This window comes from Vidua chalybeata, chromosome 2 (assembly GCF_026979565.1).
Source record: "Vidua chalybeata isolate OUT-0048 chromosome 2, bVidCha1 merged haplotype, whole genome shotgun sequence".
NCBI classification, from domain to species: Eukaryota; Metazoa; Chordata; class Aves; order Passeriformes; family Viduidae; genus Vidua; species Vidua chalybeata.
The window spans coordinates 66,535,636-66,558,242 of NC_071531.1; the positions used below are offsets into that span (position 1 = coordinate 66,535,636).

The following is a 22,607-nucleotide window of genomic DNA, read 5'->3' on the forward strand; positions in this document are numbered from 1 at the left end:
GGACAGTTTTATGACTAATTCACATGGAACCCCAATTCTGCATACAGCATTCACTGTCTTTTTGGGAGTGTAATGAACCAAAGAACAGAACAATGGAGAATCAACTCCACTGTCAGTCTCATGCAGTCAAACTAACTTTGTCTTTCTTCCTAATGTTACACGTTTGTTCATCACATTTATTTTTTCAATTTACTAAATAAGTCTGTGCTGTGATATGGATGTACATACAGAACTGTTGGGAAAAATACATAAAACTGGTATATGGATGAACTGCAGTATGTTTGTGCATTACAGATTAGAGGCCTCTGCTCATCAGATCTTATCTGGAAACGACTGAGACTCGATGTACTTTTAAAGAATCCACTAAATAGTAGGTAAGCAAGTGACAATTTACACTAATTAAAATTCATATGTAGTACTTAGGAGAGATTTAATCAGCTCTATTGTTTTTCAAAGACTCAGGAATGCCTTGGAATGAAGATTTTTTTGCTCTGTTCTTAGATCTAACACTAGTAGTTTAACAACAAATATGGCACTCAGTTTCTGTGTCAATTTACTCATTATGTGATGATATGTAAGATTTATCAATACCTAGTTTCTGGGGTTATCATAACACCTTAAATTCATTATGTAACCAGACACTCTCAGATAGGAAAAGCAATCTAAATGAGGTTTTGACAGCTAGAGGTAGTAAAACTCAAGGTTATTGACCCTTGGAAATGACAAAATTCTGTAAAAAGGTGTTCCCACTTGGAAACAGAAAAAAAGAACTTTGTATACAACAGATTTTTTTTTCCATTTTGAGGGGTAAAGAGTTCAGCTATTTTGTTTATTTAAAACACATACCAGTTTCTCTGGGAATTTTTTTTCTAGAGGTTTTCCTGGCTACGTCCAAGAATTTAAGAATAGTTGTTTACCCTCGGTAGAGAGTGGATTTGGTAAACCATGGTAAACCATGACCCTGCCACCTTCAGCAAGGGTTCTTTGGCCTTTCTGGCTCCTAAAGAAGACTTGTGTTCATACAATTGCTTTGAAGCTGTGCATAGATATCTCCTTCCCTTTGGGTTAAGGGACCCCAAAGCTTTCCTAATCTGAAATGACAGCAGACATGGTCTGTCCTGGGGCCAGGCTCACAGCTGTGCATGGTCTGCAGGTCCAGATAGATGGATACCTGGAGGTGTCACTGTTTGCCCTGCTGGCCCCATGGCAGGGACAGCAGAAGCCCTGAGAAACCAGGTTAAAATCAGTTGTCAGTGCTTCTCCTCTCCTTGATGGAGCATATCTCTCTGACATCCTAATGCTTGGTTGGTGTCCTGTTGAAGTCCTGGGACATTCTCAGCTTGCAGGAGTTTTGTGGGAGCCTGTTGGAGTTCTCATGGAGTCTCCTGAGGCTTTGTTTGGCTGGGAGGAATGAACTGGGCCCAGAACCAAGACAAGCTCTTGGGCACTGTGACACTTCTATATTGAATTTTTGTCTGAGGGGATCACAGTGGTCTTGGTTAGGAGAGAAGTGTCAAGCTGTAATTACAATTTTGGGATGGTGCAGCTTTGAGTCACTGTGCAAATCTCTGTTAGACTGACTTCAGGACAGCTCTGCCAGCACTGCCCAGCTCAGCGGCAGGCCCTTAGCATTTGTCTCTCAGTGCTGAATTACTGAAGAGTGTTGCTAGGACAGTGTCACAGAGCTCCTGAGTTTCAGTGCTCACTGATTCTCTGTGCATCTGTGTTGAAGGAGAAAGTCTCCGTGTTTACTTCATAAACCTTTCAAATGCTTCCCTTGCTGGGAGATATTTTGGGAGAAAGATGCCCAGGTGACTCAAACAACAGTCCTAGAGGTCTCTTGTACCAGAACTCACAGCAGCTCATAGCAAACCCACTTGGTTCTAACAATATTCTTTGATTTCCTGTACTCTGCTAATCAATTGATAATATAAGGCTATGAAGAACAGCGACAGACTTGAACTGGAAATGAGACTGTAACAGGCTTCTCTCAGCATTGATTATATAAATAAACATGGAGGAGGGGTTTAAACATCGGGGAAACTCTGGCAAACAGCTGAAATGAATATTTCAGATAAGACCTGTCTTTGTGGTCTGTAGAAAGCATCTTATTTACACTGATGCTCATTGTTTGGTTCAAAATGGAGAGGGAATTGTTTCCAGTCTCCTGATCTGAGCTGGGTAAGTGCATGACCCAAGGCAAGCACAGATTGAGTTTCCTGCCTTGCATGTGGCATCCCACCTTCTCCACTGTGAAAGGGATAAGGATTGTGAAGATTTGCTATTGAAACTCTCCTGACATCTTTACTGTTCCAGCCTTTGGCTGCTTTTCTTGTTATTCACCAGCTGGTGACCACAGAGCCCATTCCCATGTGAACAGTTACTTGGGTTTATTACCAAATATAATGGTATTGAGATGGTCTAGACTGGGAGGCCTAGAACCTGCTGTCCTGTCCCTACACAGTACTTCCATCCTGAAGACCTTCAGAACTAGAGTTTCCTCTCAGGATTTACTTCAGTTCTAATGGGTGCCAATAGAGGAAGCAAGAAGGGAAATTGAGATCCTTGTTACCTGGAGTGTGGTTTAGGAAAGCACCCAGAGGAGTTTATGAAGCACAGGGGAAACTGAATAATTAGCATTTCAGTTCATCTAGAGAGTGATTGTGTAGGGAGGCCAATTTTGGGCCCTAAGTTGGGTCTAGGTCTTCCAGTGAGGTCCAAATGTTTTGGCCTGGGTCTGGCTTGCCTAAAGCACTCCTTTCATGTTGAACAGTTGGACAGATGTTTTCAGAAGTCCCTGTTGCTACTCCTCTACAGAGGGTTTGGGAGTAGTACAGGCTTCTTGCTTTCTTGCCATATATCAGTTCCTTGGCCATTAGCAGAATTCTTCATGATTTCAGATGTAGATTACGTAGTGTCAATTGTTACAAAGGATTCTTTTTCATCACTAGCAGTAGTCCAAGATGTTTTAAAGTCTAAATCATTCATGATCAGTGTGCAGCATGCTTGGATACATTGTGTTTTCCCCATCATATGACATGTGGGATCTACTGCCGTTTCAGTGGAAAGCTCCCCTGATGAACAGTTAACAAAAAGCAAAACTGTGCTTTTGATGACACAAGGACCATTTGTATTGTGTAGTTTAAGGAGAATTTTGCTTACACTCATCTTAGCTAGTAATGTTGGCAGAGAATTTTTCCTGGTGTAATGGCTTTGTAGAGACCCTGGTGAAAGAACTGTGCACCTCTGCATCCCAGAGAAACACAGGCGACCCAAACAGTCACTGAGCCTCCCCTAGCAAGGCTGAGCTCTACTAGCTATTTCAAGTGATGGAGCATGCCTGAAGCCATCTGTTTGGGTGCTCAGACTTTCTTCTTGAAACCTTTTAATTTAAAATCAGTTAGACAAATGTTTTCAGAATTAAAACCAAAGTGATTTAACAGATAATTTTGTGAGTTAACCTGTGAGTTTAAACTTCAGGCATATGTCCATTAGCTAAACTGAAAGTCAATAGAGCATTTGTCTTACACCAAAGAATCTGACCTACAGTACAGAGGGACATTCCTTTGCCTGTCTGGAAGGGGTTTATAACAGGATTACAGTTAGCTCTATAACTCTAGCTGATTTGATCTGAGGCCAGCAAAGAGAGGTGGAGCAGATCACATAAAAATGCAATCTCATGAAGTATTATTTCATTCTTGGCAGTTCTTTTGCCTTCTTGTCTTACCTAACTGTATGTGGAGGATCACTGACTCCACTCTGACTGTACCAGCTTGTATTTGGAGTCTTGGAAGGGCATTATGAATCCTGTGCAGTACTGCTTGCCTGGCCCTCCAGGAGCAGAAGCAGAAAGGCAGTAATTCATACGGTGCTGAATAAATCCAGGGGAGAATTCTGCACAGAAAAAGAGCTAAAGGTTAGTTGATCTGAACAATCTCCAGTTAATACACACCACCTGCCTGTTCCCCACCTCTTCCCCTATCAGATTTGAATAAGCTCTTCTAAAGCCTAGAAGTGCTTTCCAGTAACTCACTTTAGCAACAACAAAAGTAATGCCTATGGGAATAAACAGCTAAAACAACAAAGATGTTGTCAGTCAAAATTGCTGGGCCAAATTCTGCATGTCCTTTAGCTGTATTCTGTTAAATTACTGCTGGCATCAAAAGGAATCATTTTGCTTGAGTTCAAGGGTAGTAATGGCATGGTGCTGCTGGACTGAGTGTGTCTGGATTGGTTTACTACTTGACTGTAAGACGACCAGCAACACTTGTCTGTCACATCAGTGCGAAAGGAGGCATGACTTGTGTTTGGCAAGTGAAAAATTCACACCAAATGAATAGCCAGAAGGACTCAAAATGACAGCTGAACTGTCAGATAAGAATTAGAAAAATAAATGGCACTGCATGTGTTGTCTGTATGATCTACATTTTAACAAGAGGATCTGGCAGCATTTTTAAGGATGTTAGGAGACTTGGAAGATGTGAATTTTTGTCTGTGTTCAATGTACTCTGGGAAGCTCTCACCCGCTTCCCTCCTCCTTCAGTGCTGCCTGTGAAGACAGCTCTGTGGGTAAGAAGAGCAAGCCCCAGATGGCAGCAGGTTGATGGGGGTAGGCTGGCAGAAAGGGAGCCTTCATGGAGCCCTTAGAAGCAGCATTGTTTATTCCAGCAGAAGAACAGGATAGGGCTTCTTTTGTATATTTTGGAACCTTGAGGAAGGTAGGTACTGTCCACAGCAAATTTAATCTGAAATAATAGAAGAGAGAGGGGAGAAATTCTAGCATAAGGATGCAAACTTTTAGTAAACTGAAGTAATGCTGTACTCCAAGTGCCTTTATCTGATGGTGGGCTTAGACTACAGTAGGACAGACTGCCCATCCCTCCTTTGATTCTGTTCTATATATAAAGGGAGTTTAGATCCCCCAAAGGATCTTGGTATATTTGGTAGCTTTTTCAAAGTTGTAAAGGTAAAGTTGTATCTTAGTTGATTTATAAAATATATGCTTTTAATTGACTGCTAGAATTGCAAACTTAGGTTTTAGGGTGTCCTTTCTTATTTTGTTTCCTGAGTTCTCTAAGGTAATTATGTTACAGCCAGTTCAAAGCAGCCTTGTATACACCCTGTGCAGCTCTAAAACATTTGCTGAAAGGTGTAACAGGTGGCTGGGTGGCAGGTGGTCATAAATAATCCTTTACTGTATTAAGTTAGGATTCAAACATGCAGATAAAATGTCCTCAGTCTCCTTTCCCTGCTCTTCTGTGAAGATGGTGTCTCTGGGTTTTTCTGAGGGCAGTGTGTGGTGGGCATCATGATGCTGTGAACGCTGAAGCAAGATAATTTCCACAATTGTTATCTGAGTAAAAATGAGGTTTTGTTGGACCTCCCCCCAACCACCTTTTGTTCATTGTGGCTTCCCTATTCTGTATTTCCCCCTCCATTAGTCCCATTTAACCAGCCCACAGCTTTGTCATAGGTGTAAATGTCAAGTGGCTTTAAAAATGAATCAGATAACCCTGGGGCCTCTGATTTTCTCCATCTCTGTATTTGCCCTCTAAAATGCTCTCTGTAATTACTTGGTATGGGCTAAGTTGGACCAATTATTGACATGTAAGTGTAAATTGAATTACTGGAACTTATTCGGTTCCTCAGCCAGATTTCAGACTTCTCATACATTTTCCCTTAGTAACAGCTAATGTGTTTAGTACCTCATCCCACACCATATTAGCATCATTGCCAAGATTTATGGGGGTTTCCAAGAGTACTAATTTCTCATTTGGTCTCAAATTAAACCAAAATGCAAACCTTATAAGAACAAACTTTATTTCATTTTCCAGGAAATTAGTCTTTGAAATTTATTTAATTTTCAAACTTTTAAGGATATTTTATTTTAGAAGTTATATTATCTATAAATATTAAATTATAAAAAACACAATAAAATTTAAAGGTAAATATTATTTTAAAATTTAAACCTGACCTATAAATAAAAATGTAGACAGATGAAACTGCTAAAATTTTCAGGATTTTTGTGGGATTTACTATTCATATTGCCAACCCAATAGTTTGCCAAGGTAAAAATTAACTTGTACAATGTTTTAGTCAACCTGAGATTTCTTTTTTTAATTTCAGCAAAATATCAACTATCAAATGTCATCTTCAGTTGTATGAGCAGGATTCCTTACTGAAGTGAAATAATATAATTTTGTGGCTTCAAGAAGCTGTTTTGGTTTATTCAATGAGCTTGGATATACTCAAAGGGCTCTGGAGGCTCAGAGAGCTCAAACCCCATTTTTCCATCTAATTAGCAATGGCCAGGATGATAGACACACCCCTTCTCATGATGTGGTTACAGCTGGATAGCTCTGAACCTTGTGTAGCTGGTAATTCCCAGAAAACACAAGCAGAGGTGTAGGGTTGAATGAAGCCCATGTTTGTTCAGAGACTTCCTTCCTGCCTAGTGATTTACAGTTTCAAGTAGTTTGTGTGCACATGGGGAGCTTGCTGTTTCTTGCTGTATTTGGTGCCCTGTTTAGTCACTTGCTGGAGGTTTGTTCTGTCACTTATGAATGGATTTAAGAGTGTCTGTGGCACTCAGAGGACTGTTGGGATTGGGGATAACTTCAGGAATATGAGTTGCCTTGGGAGTTGGCTTAGGGGAGGGATCGTGGCCCTGAGGGTACATTTGAGGAAGCCTCTGTAGCTGGGCCAGAGAGTGGGAGTGGAGTGCTCATGGAGCCTTGTGAGTCCATCTGGAAGATAATGTGATCTTGGGACAAGTATCAGGAGTGGGCATGGTCTCTGGAAAAAATGCAGTCTTTGATGCATTTGACTAGCCCTTTGTTTATGTTGGGAATGACATACACTGTTCTGCTGGAAGGTCTGTTTTTTGATCTCTCATCTGGTATTTCTGTGGCATCTTGCTCCCACTGGAGATCAGTTCTCACATAGTTCTTGTGGTGTGCTGGGTAAGGACCCTGCAGAAGAGAAGTGAGGTTAGGCTGCCATTGCACTTCTGATTCCTAAACCAAGATTTGCTATAAATACTTTAATGGGACCTTTTAAATACACTTGTCATCACACATTCCATACAAAATCAGACAGCAATGTTAACTGTTCATACACTAAGAACTATAATTATCTGTATTATGAGTATATATAATTATGGTCATGCACATTATCTGAAAAATTGGCGTCGCTGCATGCAACTGTGAACTACTCTAGGAGGTCTTATATACAGAAAATAGCTGGAGAAGTGTTGGTGAAAGGGTAACTAAGCTGAAGGATAAAAATACCTGGCAAAAAGCATTATTTGTGCTTAGGAAACAAGTATATTTGTGGAATAGCACTAAGTACTGTTGGTAGGAACATCTCAAAATGTTCTCCCAAGGGCAGACCAATGTTTACACAGAATGAAATCTGAGCTCCTTTTTCTCCAAGTATAAAAACTGCAGTGTTTTATTTTTGGGGCCAACTTCCAGTATTGTACAACACCTGTAACTTGTGTATGCATGGCAGTTCAGCTCCAAAAGGGAAGGTTAGTTTGTCTTAAGGTAGGTAACCAAAAATAGAAGCCATCCCCTCCTCTCCCTGGGGTGCAGTTTTGAAAAGAAAGAAGTGTGGCTGTCAGAAGACCAACAGCTTTGTTCTGAGAGCTAGGGAAGTAATGGTGATCCCAACCATTATTCCTCTCTTCCCCATACTGGTGTGTTCTGCAGAGGGAACACACTGTGGCAGAGATGAGAGTCTGGGCAGCTCTTACCAAGAAACTCTGAGTATCTGTCAGTTCACACTGCAGGAATCAGCCTGAGAAACTGGGAAATGACATGAGCACCACAGTCCACATCTGTAATTTATTTTCTCTCCTTTTTTCCTCCTGTCATTCACTTTTCTGATTTTTTTGTCTTTTCACCCTCTCCCTCCCACTCTCCTTTGGTGCTGCTGTTCTTCCCTTTCCATTTCTTCTTTTTATGACAAGACTAATCCATCTCCCCTCTTTTTTACTCCTTGCAATTATTTTCCCTCTTAAAAGCTATTGCTGCGTGCTGTGCCTTTAACACTAGCTTTTTAGAAAAAACCAAACTTGACTCCAACAGCAAATTCCTTGAAAAGTATCCTCACAATATAGTCTCCTAGGCATGTGGTTTTGTCTCTTTTTCACTTAATTTTTGGCAATATCTCTCTTCTTTAGTGTGTTAGTCAACAGAACTATTAGCTACCTTGGTTACACTTCTAAGCCTTGTCACCTCTGCATACCCTTGGTACTTGGCAACAAAAAAAACCTCAGGGTATTTTTCTACAGACTTTCTCCTGCACCTCTCCCCTCTCATGAAAACATTTATAGTGAATTATCCCTCCCCCGAACCAGAATAATTTGGCTCTGAAAAACTACTAACAATGCTGCAAACAAGGAAATCAGCTATAGAACTCTTCAGGAAAACACTGAATAAGCAGCAGCAAAACCAGTGACAGTAACCCCAGTTACTCAGTAAGCTCAGAGTGCAAGGGTCACTTAATGAAAAATTAGAGGTGTCCTTTAGTTTGTCTTTCCCATGTTATGTGAATTTGTATTTTTTTTTGTGCTTTAATCTGAGTCTATACAAAAGGGTTTTTCCTGTTTGTTATTATGTACATTGCATGAGAGCTTCTGCAGAAGGTGTGGTCTGTGGATTTGAGGCTGTCACCACTGTGAATAGGAGGCAACAGTGATCTAAAGGTGTTAACTGTTCAAAGTCAGGAATGAGACTTCGTTATATAAATCGCTTGTACTCATTTGTCTTGAACGCTGCTTTTGTTTCCAAAACCAACAAATTTTGTGTGTCTTCACATCTATAACATGTGCACTGTGGGAGGGGTTCCTGCTCTCCCTTGGGAGGCAGCAACAGTTTAGAAAAGGTTGCCAATCACCTGCTGCCCTCCACCCCAGAAGAGCTGTCCATCAATGTTTAGCATACTCCCCAGTTCCAGAAAGTTCAGTAATTCTGTTATCCCCATTGGCTCCTGTTAGAATACCACTCCTCCTCTGTACCCCGATTAGTTCTCTGTATGTCACCCCACTCTGTCTCCCCGCCTTTACCCGTTGCCCATTGGCTGTTTTGTACCCTAACCACTCCTACTCCTTTGCCCTTAATACCCAGCCCCGCCTTTCCTCGGGGCTCTTGGGGCTGGCTCCCTTCCAGAGACCTTGTGTCCCCTTGTCTTCCCCCTCCTGTTCCTGTGACTCTCCTACAATAAAGCCTCTAGGAATACAGCAACTCCGGAGCCCTCTCATCCTTACGGTGGAGCTATCCGGGTTCCCGCCACATCCTCCCCACGGACCGGTCCTCCGAGGGTTTTCCCCCGGACTGGCTGGGCACCCGGGTGAAGCCCGGAGGACTTGTAATTTAATACAGTGCACCAGTAAAATAAGATTCCAACAAAGAGGTAAGATACATTGTCAGAAAGCTGACAGACTGATAAATGAGGTTACTGGAAGATTAGGTCTATATAACAGGGAAAAGGTAAATAAGAGGTGAAACACAAGTATGCAAGGCAAAAAGGGAAAGGCTGTATCAGAAACTGGCTTGGGAATCTTCATAAAATGCCGTTAACCCATGCAGCTCATTGCCATAAGGCATCAACGACATTAAAAGACATTATATATATGGCTTCCAGATGTCACAGTTAAAGGAGAGAAAATAAGAGATTTCTGAGGTGCAGGAACTCTCATTGCATTAAGTTGGAAGCCCACCACTAAGATGAATATTTCATTAGGCAAGTTATGCTGTAGCTGCCTTCAACAGAATTTCTTGCTGTTTTGATCAGAGGAATCAGCTCTGTGTGAGAATGAATTCTAAGCTCACCAGACAGCAGGTGCACCGTTGCTGGGAATTCCTGTCTTCCTGTGCACAGTGGCTGTGGTATGAGTTTCACTGCTCATGGCTTCTGTGTTAAGGCAGAAAAGAAAGTGGTAAAAATGAGCCTCATGTCATTGAGTTGATGTACTATTGTTAATTTTTAAGATCCTGGTTTTGGCAAAAAACGGAAGTGGAGTAGTGGGCATTAGGCATATGTAGAAGATTTCATTCTGGTGACAAAGAGCTGTGTCTTTCCTGTTCATTGTTTGTTAGTAGCCACCATGTGAAGGCATTTCCTGTTCAAATCCTGTTGTGGCTGAAGTTCTGTGAAATACATTTCATTTTAGCTGGTTTTAATTTCACTACTTTTCTGCTTATTATACTGTCTACATTTTGAATGTGGTACATAAAGGGCCCCACAGAAGCACAGAATAGCTCTTTCTGCCCAACAGACCACTGACAAAATCCCACATCAAAGGAAAGGTCACTTTTATTAAGGGGAATATGACCCCAGTCATAATGGCTGTGTATGCCTGTGGTTACTCTCCCTGGTAGCTTTAGAAGCAGCTGTAGGAGAGGTACCACACATCCCTTCTGTGGGGTGGAGCTTGTCCAAAGTTTAGTGCTTTCTCCTGACTCCAGGTAGCCCTGGCTGATACCACAGTGTGCTTGGGCTGGCTGAGGGAAAGCATAGAAGATGTGATCTCTTCTTCAGAACATAACCATCACCACAAGCCACCTCATGAATCCTGCTTTTTGAACAGGGGCTCTGCTAGGCAGCCACAGGGAAGCCTGTGGGCTTCAAAGCAAAACACATTTTAAGAGTTTGTAGATATGTTCATGTAATTCCAGACTGTCATCTGAAGTCCTGAGAGCTCTTAAATGGTTTTTGAGATGGAAAATCCTACCCAGCTATAGTTCTACTGAAGTCTGTAGCTGTAACCACAAAGCTTCGTTCAGGGTTTTCTGAGTGATAACTGTTTCTTAAGTCTCTAGTTTAAAAGACACATTTTTAAAATTTTCATTCACTACAAGTAGTCACAATAGGGAAGAATCAACCAATTTGATTTTAAAGAGTGATGTTAACCCCAGCTATTTTTCTCCAATTGGATGATTTTTTATTTTAAAAGTTAAATCTGTACCCATAAAAATATGCCTTAGAGCAAGCTTTTTATAATCATATAATGAACTGTATCCAGTAAGTAATTACCACTTCACTTTTTTCAAGTGTAGTAAAAATCTTGAAATGGAGATCTGCAATATTTTGCCAGATTAGTTGCTTAACTCATTTGATATTATTACAACAATTCCTTCTGAGCAGACAAGGTCTCCCTCATCAGAGATACTGATGCTAGAAGGCCTTTATAAATGAAACCTGAACCAGACAGCAGCTCATGAAAAGCACCCCAAGGATAGTGCCAGGTGAATTGGCAACTCATAGCATGGCAATTCCTGTTCAGGGTTTATTTATAAGCAGGTTTTGACCCTTGAGGTTGACTGGAGCCCTAACAGTCATTTTCTTCTCATGTTGCACACGGAGGCACTGATCACTTGAGGGGGTTTGTGTGAGTCAGAGTTGTTCCACTGGGAAATAGCAAAGTAACTTGCTAATGGCTTCAGAGCAGTGGGCATGTTGGAGGTGACAACTCGGTGGATGTTAGACAGCAGAGGGTGGGAAACAAGTAGGTATTTTCCCCAGTGAGTAGCCTATAAAAACTTTGTTTTGAACATGTGTCCACTTGTGTGTGCATTCATGTTCTCGTGCACTCTTACCATCCCTCTTTTCAACACCAGTCTCTCAGAGGGGCTCCAAGTCTTAGTGCTTAGTCTTATAACAATAATGGTTCTTGAGAAAACTGTAGCCCCAGAGTGGAACCTAAAGGCTCAGAAACCCAGAGGGAACAAAAGAGTTATTGGATTTGTTCCAAGTGTTACAGTTTTTAATAGCTTTTGAGGTGTTTTTTCCTTGAGTTTTAAGGATTTGATGGAAGAAATATTCAATATGATACATAATACTCAGCCCAAATCAAATTACAAAAATGCACAATAAATCATTAGGAGAGCAGGACATGAGCTTGTATTTTTGGAGTCCTTTCCTTGAACCTTGATGACAGGACCAGCCACTTCCTTTGCATAGCAAATGTGTAATAATTTGGTCTAGACTCTTTTGCCCTGTTTTCCCACACAGGTGGGAAGGAAAACCAAAACTTTTCCACGAAGGAGCCTGCTGTGCACTCCCATTTTTCTGTTGTTCCTTTAAAAGATGTAAGAGTAAAGGCTATATGCAGGCTTTGAACCAGAACGTGCTATGCAAATATCTCAAGTGAGCCTCACAAAGTTAAAAGGTTCATTTAAATTGCAATCCCATACTTGGCTTGGAATAGTTATTTACTGTTTCATACAACTGTAAATGGAAGGGAAAGTAAACCATGACATAACAGTAGTATACTTTTAAAATCTTCTGTGCAGTGTCTGTAGGAATTATCTTGGTAAGTCTCTTCCCTTCTTCTCAGATCCTCTAACCAAACTAAAAGTTGTGGGTGGATAGATAGCAAGAGGTGGTAAAAGACAGAAATAGCTCTCAGCATGAGAAAGGGCCATTGTGGCTGTGGATGCCCACAGGCAGTAAGAGCAGTCAGAGGGGCCCTTGGAACAGGCCAGATGCTACTGCAGGAATTACCTTGGAATTGTCTGTTCCTTGGGACATGCAACAGTGATGGTGCTGGTCTAGAGAGAGCTTTATAGTGCCCCACAAATCATGCCCAGCTAGAATTTTTCTTCTGAACTACACTGACAAGCATCTGCAGATTAGTCATTTCAGGTGTTTCCAGTTTGTTCATACCCACATCTTTGCTAGTGGAAGAATGTAGTTGAGGGCTTCCAGGTTTATGGCAGTTCTTTTAAGCTTCTTTTCCTAAGATTGAGAGATATAGCTCATATGCAATGCAGAGATGAAAACTCAAGGGAGCTGCTAAAAGATTGATTTATTAAGGACTTAATGGCAGACATTTCAGCAGAAAATGGTATGAAGTGACTCCTTGTCACCCCTTTTCTATTTTTACCTTCTTTCCCCTCACCTTTTCCTGTACTCACTTGCCATAGAATTTGAATTAGCATCTTCTGTAACAAATCCCAACAGTTTGGGTTAAGTAATCAATTAATTTGCAATTTAGAATATAAGCTTTAGCTTCTCAAAATGCATACACTGCATTTTCCTACAGGAATGAGTGAAGAAAATATTTGTGTTTGCTAAATTAGCATGTTTGCTAAATTAGTGTGTTTGCTAAATTAACCTGTCTTATTATTTGGTGGAATAGCATTGCTGCTGTACAGAGGTACCCAGTCCTCCTCCATTTTCTTCCTCCTATGAAGGGTCTTGACCAATCTGTTTAAATAGGTTATCTGCTGATGAAAATCTCCAGCATAAAGCAAAGCACAAAAGGTAGTTAGAAGTTAAGTAAAAAAACAAGCTAAAACAAAACCAAGAAACTCCAAAAATCAAAAAATATCCCTAACTGGGGTCTAGGGGTTGAATGATGCATTACCAGTTTCCAGGAAAGCTGATGATCACTGTAAACCTTTAACTTTCCAGCTCCTTAATTATAAATAAATTGTGAAAAACTACGGCAGCAGCTATGTAAAGTCATTGCCTAGGAAGAATTACTGCTTTTGTGCAAAAAAGCCAGTGTGCCCAAAGGCATGGGTAATTGCCCTGTCTGCCTCTGTTGAAGTGAGGAAAGGTGTGAATACTTAACACAGGCTGAGGGTTTGTCCATTGTGCTCTCCGTTGCCTTTCCCCTCTGCCAAAGATCCAGAGTGCATCTCTTAAGTCTCTGTGGAAACTTAAGTGGTGTGGAACAGGAAAGACATAGTTGATTTGTTTGAAATATTGATGCACGCTGGTCTGCACGTGTGTATCTGGAGAGTCCTTTGTGGCAAACTGGTGCATGGGCATTACAAAAGGAGTCAAAGAAAGTCGGCTGCCACCTAGCAAAGGTTGAGCAAGATGGGAAATGGTGACCATGAGTCCCCTGCTCTCTACCTCATCTGGAGAAGAAATGTTGGGCAGCCAGTACCTGGGAGAACATCAGTTCAACCACAGCCCCAGATCTTCAAATGTACCTTAGACCCTGAGCCTAATTTTTTGTGGGTTTTGAGTCTTCTGCTGTTTTGTAGGTGTTTCCTATGGATGTTGGAAAGACCAAGACTATGGTTCCTACTTGCCTCCAACACAAGAGCAGCACTCTGGCTCTTCATTTTGCACTTTCCTTTTGTGCTTGTGTGTATGAAAAGGAGGCTTAATCATGTTTTCCATTCTTTCTTTTAAGAGCCTTAGAGAAAAGTGCTAGGGAGAAACAGTGCTATTACAGATAAACTTCCACATTATCTACTGCTAGAGTTGACAAAAATAGCACACAACTGGGACCACAGCAAGGACTGGGGTAAGGAACAGTCAGGGAAAGACAGAGAAGATCCTGGAGTTTAATGTTGGAGTAGGAAGAGATACTGAGAGCCCTGATCCCCAATAGTAATTAACTGTCAAGGACTCTACAAGGATCTCTATAGATCTACAAGGTATAACAAACAAGGAGTAATTGTTAAGTAGGATGATTCACTCTTAAAAATTATTAATAATTCTATGAATTTTGATGAGGATGAACAGATATAAAGTATTAATTGCTATGTGATGGTTAATATATCCTCAGGTTGTGAGAGTCCTAATTAAAAAAAAATTATATTCAACTTTAACAAGATTCATTTCAGTATATGATACTATTAAGTATGAGCATAGGCATTAAAATTCTACCTGCAAAAAGCAAGCCTAGATAGTTTGGGTCCTGGATGAATTTGATCTGTCAGAGTTGATGGTATTTATCTGCAAGTGTTTACCATAAAATGCTTTTATAGGGGACCAGGTTTGTAGCCTACAAATACTCTGGTCATGCTGAAGGGAACAGAATTGTTTCTGTTGTCTTTAATATGAGGATCTGGGGCCTTGAGATCAGCAATTCAAAATTATTGAACACAGTTTATATAACACCATACTCCAGTAACATCTGATTGTCAACATTTCTTTCTACCTGTAAAGCTCTCCTTGCAAAGATTGTAGCAATAACTATTTTTCTCTAGTCTTGCTGATATTGAGAACTTCAGTAAGGAAGCATAACTCCCTATAATAGAGACTCAGTAGCCTGCCTTGGTCTGTTCTGTAGTGTAACACATACGGTCATCCTTCTTTTCCCTGCCTCAGCAATGGCACTATTAAAAACCTGCCCTGGATAGTGAAAACTAAATCTATTTCCCCACACAGGACTGAGTTCTGACAAGATGTGAGCCATGAGAGACAAATTCTGTCTGAAGTCTTGACCAGAGCAGGGATCTGTAAAAACTGTCTTTTAGAGTAGTCTGATCTTATTTCTGTGATGCAGTTTGGAAGTGATGCAGTTCCATGAGTATCACTAAAAGGTTTTGTAGGATGAAAAGCCCATAGGTTAGCAGTGGTGCAGACTACATACATGTGGTAATATGAAAAGGGCTTTATTCCAGAAGCACCTCTGCCTATACCTCTTCTTGACCCCTCAAAGTCCTCAAATGCCATCTTTTCTCTCTCTGAGCAGAGCTCTTCCATTTCTGCTTCTGGTAATATGGGGGACTACCCAAGCATGATATGAACTCTGTTTTTCAAAGTATGTGAACTTTTGAAGATGTATGGTCTGAAATATGAGCTGAAATATGATGTAGAAAGCTTGGAATCAGATCATTCCAAAGCCATCTGAGGAGTTAGCATAGTGAGTTAGCAATAGCGTTAGCTCTAGCCCAGCTAGCCCATGAGTTCTCAGATTTATGCTGTCATTTTGGGACCTGCTTCAGCAGTATCCATCTGCATTATAGTCCTGCAAACAAACATGCCATTTGATTCAGGTTTATAATAAGTTTATTAAAGTTCAAAACCTTCTATTAGTAATATGTATCAGTTTTAAGACAATAAGATGCTTCTATGTACATAGTTCCCTTTGGCAGGGAGTTCCTATGAGTTTGTGAAATACAGATTCCAGTCATGGTTTGTTCTTATTCAGAGAAAAGCAATGGTAAAAGCAAACCAGTTGTTTCATGTTTGTTTCACATGAGGGCAAAACTGAAGTAACTTCACAGATGTCATTGGTAAGATAAGGCTTTGCCAGGGCAAGACTGAGCAGGGTTACACTGAATTACTCCACATCATCCCTTGGTGAGAATATTAACACGCCTTTGTGAACTGAGCTAATAGTGCAATACTGTGTATAAAAATAGAAGACTCAAGGACCATCTTCTGAATATGGCACTGATCAGGTGGATAGCCTGAAGCATGAAATCAATTTGTATGGTTTATATAGGTGTGACTGACTAACTTAGACATGACCTTCTTAAAACCAGCACTCAATGTGGCATGCTCTGGTCTCCATCAGCATGGAGGTCTGCACTCTTCCAGCTCTCTGGGTGGTCATCCTCACTACACTGTGTGAAACTATCAGTCATTCACCATAAATGCCATCCTGGTCAGGACAAAAAGGATGAGATGATATCTATGTTCAGTTGTAAATAAATATTAGCAAGCATTTCAGAAAATAAAGAGACTAATAGAGTTCAACCAAAAAATGAAGAAGTCTGCAGGCATTCACCAAGTGAGGAATACAGTCTGGTGAGTTTGTGTTTGTTCCAAGATTTTATTGCCACTTAATAAATAGGAAATAAAAGCAGATAGTAAGCTTTTCGTCCTTGTTACTTGCACTGATGATGATTCCAGCTGGTGGCCTCAGATGCTTGGATTATTTGCGTTTGGCAGCCTGTCTTTCATCTATTCTCTTTATAGCAGCCTGCACCCATTTCTGATTAGGTCTTACACAGATCCTGATACCTCCTGCAGTAAGAAACCTATAAGTAAAAGGAAAGCAAACCAGCTGGGCATTAAATTCCAGTCTCTAAACCCGGGTCTGTTCTTGGTTTTGATGCAGAACATGAGGAAAAATGTGGTAAAACAATATCAGATGCTGGAGTTTGTAGGTGTTAGTTGGAATAACAGCAGTTAGAAACATTATTTCCCTGTTTATGATATAGGTAACATATACAGTCGTGTACATATAAACTGCTATTAAAACTATGAAGCATACCTGCTCTTCTAGGATTTTATGTTCAATCATGATGAACATTTATCTCCCAGTAGCAGATCTCAGATGTGGTAAAAATGCATGCATGTGAGCTCAAAGGAACAAACACAGCTCCTAGCAGGACACAGGGTTACCCTATATTCTTCCACATGATCTGTCCCCTTGACTCAGTTCATGCACAGGGCCTTTGACTGCTCCACCCTTGTTGAGACTTTTCCCCACTCACTGGGCACAAAGATGTGAGCTGTCAGTGAGCTTCCTGCCATTATTTATGAGCAGCACACATCTCCCAGCTCTCTGAGGCCTGCTCCTCTCCCCTCACTCCCTCAGCTGCCGTGTGGCATGGAAGAACTGGAAGGGTGACTTCAACTACCCAGAACATAGTGAGCTGGGCCATGAATTGTGTTCTGCTGCCCCTTCCCTATTTGATGGTTTTGTATTTGCGTAAGGAAGTCTGAAGGGTGCATGAGATACTTACATGATGGCATCTGTTGGTACTTGTTGCTTTTCATAGTTCACAAGATTTCGGATGTTCAACTGCCTTGTAGAGAGATTTACACACTTGAATTTGCGCATGACCTCACTGCTAGAACTCCCTAGAAGGGAAAAATAGATAAATGTCAAAGGTACTTAATATTAATATTTAGCCATAATTACTTCATAAGTTATGAATTCCAGAAGATTTCCAATTGTGTTTAGACCATGAGAGAGTCTCATGACGTACAGCCACAATACCAGTTATACCAGAGAGCCTAAGCTATGTTTTGTGATGGATCCTCCCATCCCTAAAACGTTACTGCTGTTTCAGTTAAGATATGAATCTTCACTCATTGTCCCAGACAACTGTACAGTAATTCTGTGCCTGGGGAGTCATTATTTCCTTAGCAAAATAGCTGTTTGGCATCATTGACATTTAGGACTGCATCATCTGGAAATAAGTGTACTTATGGAATTAGTGCTTAGAACTGGAACTTTACTAGGTGGATTTCCATGTGTTATCTAAATGTGGATCAGTAATTCCTTCTATTTTCAAGTGAAGAAAAGAAAAGTAAAGCAAGGCTACTTCCCTCACTGTAGACATCCAAAAGTAGTATTAACACAAATTGTTGACAAAAAGGGAGATATAGCTGCCAGAAGAATAAGTGCTTACATCCTCTGGCTATAACTCTGATTTCATAGGCAATGCATTGCTACTTAATCCTTGCATTCCTCCAATATTTTGATACAATTCAGAGAAATGCAGTTGTGATTAAAAAAGAGAATCAAAATATTGGTATAAAATTTTCTAGGCAATGTTATCTTACGTGATGTTAACTAAAAATGGGAGCTCATCCAAATACAATGGAGTATACATTAATATCTAGTCTCCACTTGCCAGTTTCTGGTTTTCTCCTGCTCATGGCAGACAGGTTTGGGAAAGCGTGCAGGGGACAAAAAGAACACTGTTCTATTCTGTGGTTTGTTTATAAAGAATTTGGAGAGGTACTGTGTTGAGAAAAGTCCAAGAGCTGTTCTGGTGCACCTTGCTAAATGCAAGACCTGCTGCACAGAGTCTTGCTACTGAAATAATTGGAATAGCTGAGACAAACACACATCAGTCTTTGGAGAAGGTGTGGGACAGCCAGTGCACAGGTACTGGCAGACCTGCTAATTCCTGAGATTTTGTTTGCCTGAAAGAATCTCTCTCCTGATTTTGCTTTAGTCATGAATAACGCAATGTAGTTTTTTGTATGTTTCGTGGCATGTTGCCTCCTGCCTCAGACTGGCTTTCAAAATGTGGCATTAAAAGAGCTCAAAGACACTCAAGGAATCATTATTAGTCTTGGAAATATTTCCTCTGCTACTACACAACCTTCAGGGAACGAAAGCTGGGAATTGCAAAGCTTCTCAAGACGGGGAACAAACCCTGACTGCTCTGCACTTATAACTGCCTTTTTTTTCCAGGTGTATTTGTTTTTCTTATCATTATTTCTTGTTCTTTTTTCTCTCTCTTGCAGACCATCTCGGTGTGCTTTTTTCAAACTTGGTGATGCTTATGGCCAGTTATACAGCCTGGACAATGACATTGTCTGTGATATGAAGCCACTGTTGCCAGGATGAAGAGCAGTGTCCCCAGTGAAAATAGGAGCATGCAGTGGGATGTAGCTGGAGAGGCAGGAGGTCAGCATGAAGGCTGTGTAGTTTCATAGTCCTGTGAATGCATAACAGGTCTCAGTTTGGTTTTGGTGTGGTTTTGTGAGTATACCTTTTCCTTGTGTTTCTGAGTGCGTATCTGTGGGTTTGCATATGGCATGCATATCAGTGGTTTGTATGGAATCTACTTGTGATGAGATGATGTTCGTAATCGATCTATGTTCATGTTTCTCCATGATCCATGGAGCCTAATGCAAAAGTTACTGACCTAGCCAGCACTGCAGACAAGTTTATTTAAAGCATGGTCAATAAACATGGCTCATCTCAGTGTTCATAACTTCTTTAAAAGAAGATGTTCAATTGTATGACTTAGTGAAACAAGAGAAGGTACTATATAAATCTGTTACTCCCCATGTTAGTTATTGTTCATATTTTCCCTGCCTGTAATGAAAGGTTTATCTGGAAGCAAATGAATAAACAATATTGAACTTCTAAACAATGAGGAACTTTTAAAAATGTAGATATTAGAAAGATTAAGACTATATAGTTACAGGAAGTAATATAACAATACAATAAAATTAATATAAACGTAATCTATCTAGAAAAAGAAGTCTTTACATCCTATCCAAGAAAGATTTTTTTCATGGAAGGGTATTAACCTATAGTACACATAGGTCTATTGCATCAGTGAGGCTAAAAGACATTGTGCCTTCAAGATTTTTTGATTTTAAGAGAGAGAACATTCCCAGAAACCATTTAAGTGCTCTCAGGCACATAATCTCTCCTTGCATTACAGCAGAAACCAACCACCAGCAGGACATCAGATGAAATCGCCCATGAAGCTGCCATTCTTGCAGTTTTCATCTGGATGTCTTCTGTGTTTTATCTTATAAATCAGCTGTCTGCAACAATTAATTTTGCTCATGAGACCACCGGTGCAATGTGGGGCAATTCTTGTCTTCCTCATGAGTTGGAAACTTACCTTTGACAGTGTGCACGGTGAAGACACCAAGCCAGAAGAGGAGCAGGATTGCTGCAGTGTGGAGCTTCATTGCTGTGGCTTCTGTGTCAAGGCAGAGCAGAAAGTGTCTACTGTCAGCCCCCTCTCTCTGGGTTTATATATTGTCATTCAGTGGTCAGTTCTTCTTTTCCTTTTCTATGGTGTCATGGAGGACCTGACTGTCAGTGGAAAATTTAAGTAGTAGTACTTTTTCTGGTGACAGAACCATGTCCTGTCCCCCACCAGTCCTTCACTAGTCCCCCTGAGAAGGCTTTTCCTGCCCAAACCCACTGTGGTTGCACTTGCTTCTGTGCTGTGACTTGGGTTTATTTCAAGCTGCAAAAAGTGAGAGCTCTTGTGCAGTAGTGGAAACCTGTAATAAATGTTCCTGTCATTTCACACTTCAGTTTTGAGACCTTTAGTTAAGCTGCACTGCAGAGACACACAGAGTGACATTGAGAATTACCTTGCTGGCCAATGAACCACTGGAAGGGGGAACTGTGAGCTACAGGATGATGGAAATGGGAACACCTTGGCTCTTTCCAAGTAGCTGTGGATGGTTTGTCCTGTTAACATGTAGCTGTGGAGGGGTGTCAGTGCTTTTTCTTATGAGCAGTGGTTGTTGTCAGAACTCTTGTGTTTGCTCTGTGACTTGATATGGCCAAAGCTGATATCAGTGTGCTGGAAGAAACAAGATTGAACACACCTGTGCATCCAGATCCAGTATGCCTCCTGCCAGTCAGGTATAACAACAATGTGATGGTTTCAAAGAGGAATAAGAGTTTGTAAGGGGCTGTGTCAGGTTTTCTTTGCTTTGGTTTGGAATTTTTTGTGGTGTGGGCTTTCTAGTGCAAAGAATGGGGCCCAAGAAATAACTAGGCAGTCAGAGAGGCACAATTTGTCAAAAAGAGGGAAAAAAAATAATTGCACTTTTATGTAAACATGGTGCTCATAACCAGACCTGTGTCTGTGTGCTTGCTACAATTATGCCTCTATCAAAAGTGCCTTTTTTTTTTTGCACAGTGTGCCAACTCTATTACCCAGATTTAGGTGCCCTTTCTATTGAATGTGGTCTGAATTACTGAACAGCATTGCTACAAGCTCATGGTTTTGAGCCTGCACATATTTGTTAGGTCAGTTGTAGTCCTTCAGACCACACATGAAGCAGTACCTGATCTGGCATCAACTTCCAGCGCCAGAAATCTTTTGTGCCTTCTGCAGCTGTATAGAAAAATCCAGCCTGGCCTGGTGTGAATAGGTAAACACCAGGGTACCTGATGCCTGGACTTGTAACAGCGGTGTGGAACAGCTGTCCATGCAAGGACTGGAGAAATCACGAGTGTCTTTGTTTTGGCTGAAATAGAGGAAGTTTTCTTAGATGGTAGTACTGTTTTGTGTTTTGGATTTAGCATGAGAATAATGTTGATAACACACAGATATTTCAATTGTTGCTAAGTAATGATTACTCTGAATCAGGGACTTGCTGGCTGTTGTTGCACAACATCAGCAACAATGAGATTTCCCCTACTCTTACCTCCAGGCCTCTCCTAAGCTGGTTTTCCCCAGTTTTCCAAATTCTTGATAGCACCAGTGTAAATTTCTCTGCATGGGTAATGTAGCATGTGGAAGTCAATTTCCCAAGATTCCTCAGGCAAATTAAGATTGAACCTTGAATTGCACTCACAAACGTGAGTCCTAGGCTGTAAAGGCTGGTAAGCTCAGGAGGAGTCTGTATGTCTTGCAGGTAGAGCACACACTGTGTGGTTTACTTTTGTGTACACACGCATTCTTTGCTCCCTTTGGTTTTGTTCTTTCATCTTGCATATACTGTGCAAACCAGGGAAACCCAGAGAACACCAATGGCAAGTAGAAAATTTTGTAACTGAACCACTAAGGAAGGTACAATGAATTGAAGCCAAAGTTTCAACCCCAGCCCCTAAATGACATGCCTGATGCCACACAGGGGACCTCAAGAGCCCTACTGAGAAATCTACTTTAAGTTTGCGCTCAAGCAGTATAGCAGTCTCATGTTTTGCTGGACACTGGCTGAAATTACTGCTTGAAATGAGATAGTCCAACTTTTTGGTACTCGTCAGCGATGAGATGCAGGATAGAAGCTGTGTCACTGATGGTAAAGAGCAGCTTTCTACGCCTTAAGAGGCAAGATGCTCCTGCACTTTTGCCCACTGGTACAGTACATACATATGTCATCTACAGTTTTCAGAGGAAGGTCACCAGCTGTATTGAGCATGAGCCAACTCTGAAAGCTCAGTTCTTCCCACAGAACCTCCTGCACGTGTTAGATTTTTCTAAGATGTTGCTGGGAAGCCTATTGCTTCTTCAGTTTTCCACCATTCTTCAGGTGGGATGGAGAAATTGCCCTGTGGCAAGTTTTTCCTTTTCTTTGTGCTTCTCATTTTCTGTGGCCTCCTGAGTTGTTGTTCTGTGTGTCTGGCTTATGTCCAGTAAAACCTGTGTTTTGGAGAAGAGTTTTGTGGG

At 41.0% G+C, this 22,607-nt stretch overlaps 1 protein-coding gene and 1 long non-coding RNA gene across 2 annotated transcripts in view; one reads left to right on the forward strand and one right to left on the reverse strand.

Annotated features, from left to right (window-relative positions):
* Positions 1-292: 292 nt before the first annotated feature.
* LOC128783879 (uncharacterized) overlaps positions 293-22,607 on the forward strand; it is an 85,404-nt gene continuing 63,089 nt past the window's right edge. Inside the window, exons 1-2 of the long non-coding RNA XR_008429255.1 lie at positions 293-374; positions 18,973-19,135. This is a non-coding gene — a long non-coding RNA (uncharacterized LOC128783879). The remainder of the gene's footprint in view (positions 375-18,972; positions 19,136-22,607) is intronic.
* Positions 16,621-20,175, reverse strand: LOC128783877 (lymphotactin-like). The gene is made up of 3 exons (XM_053935031.1): positions 20,091-20,175; positions 17,454-17,571; positions 16,621-16,742 (listed from the first exon to the last, which is right to left on the reverse strand). The coding sequence occupies exons 1-3, from the start codon at positions 20,158-20,160 to the stop codon at positions 16,637-16,639; spliced, it is 294 nt and encodes a 97-aa protein (XP_053791006.1). The 5' UTR covers positions 20,161-20,175; the 3' UTR covers positions 16,621-16,636.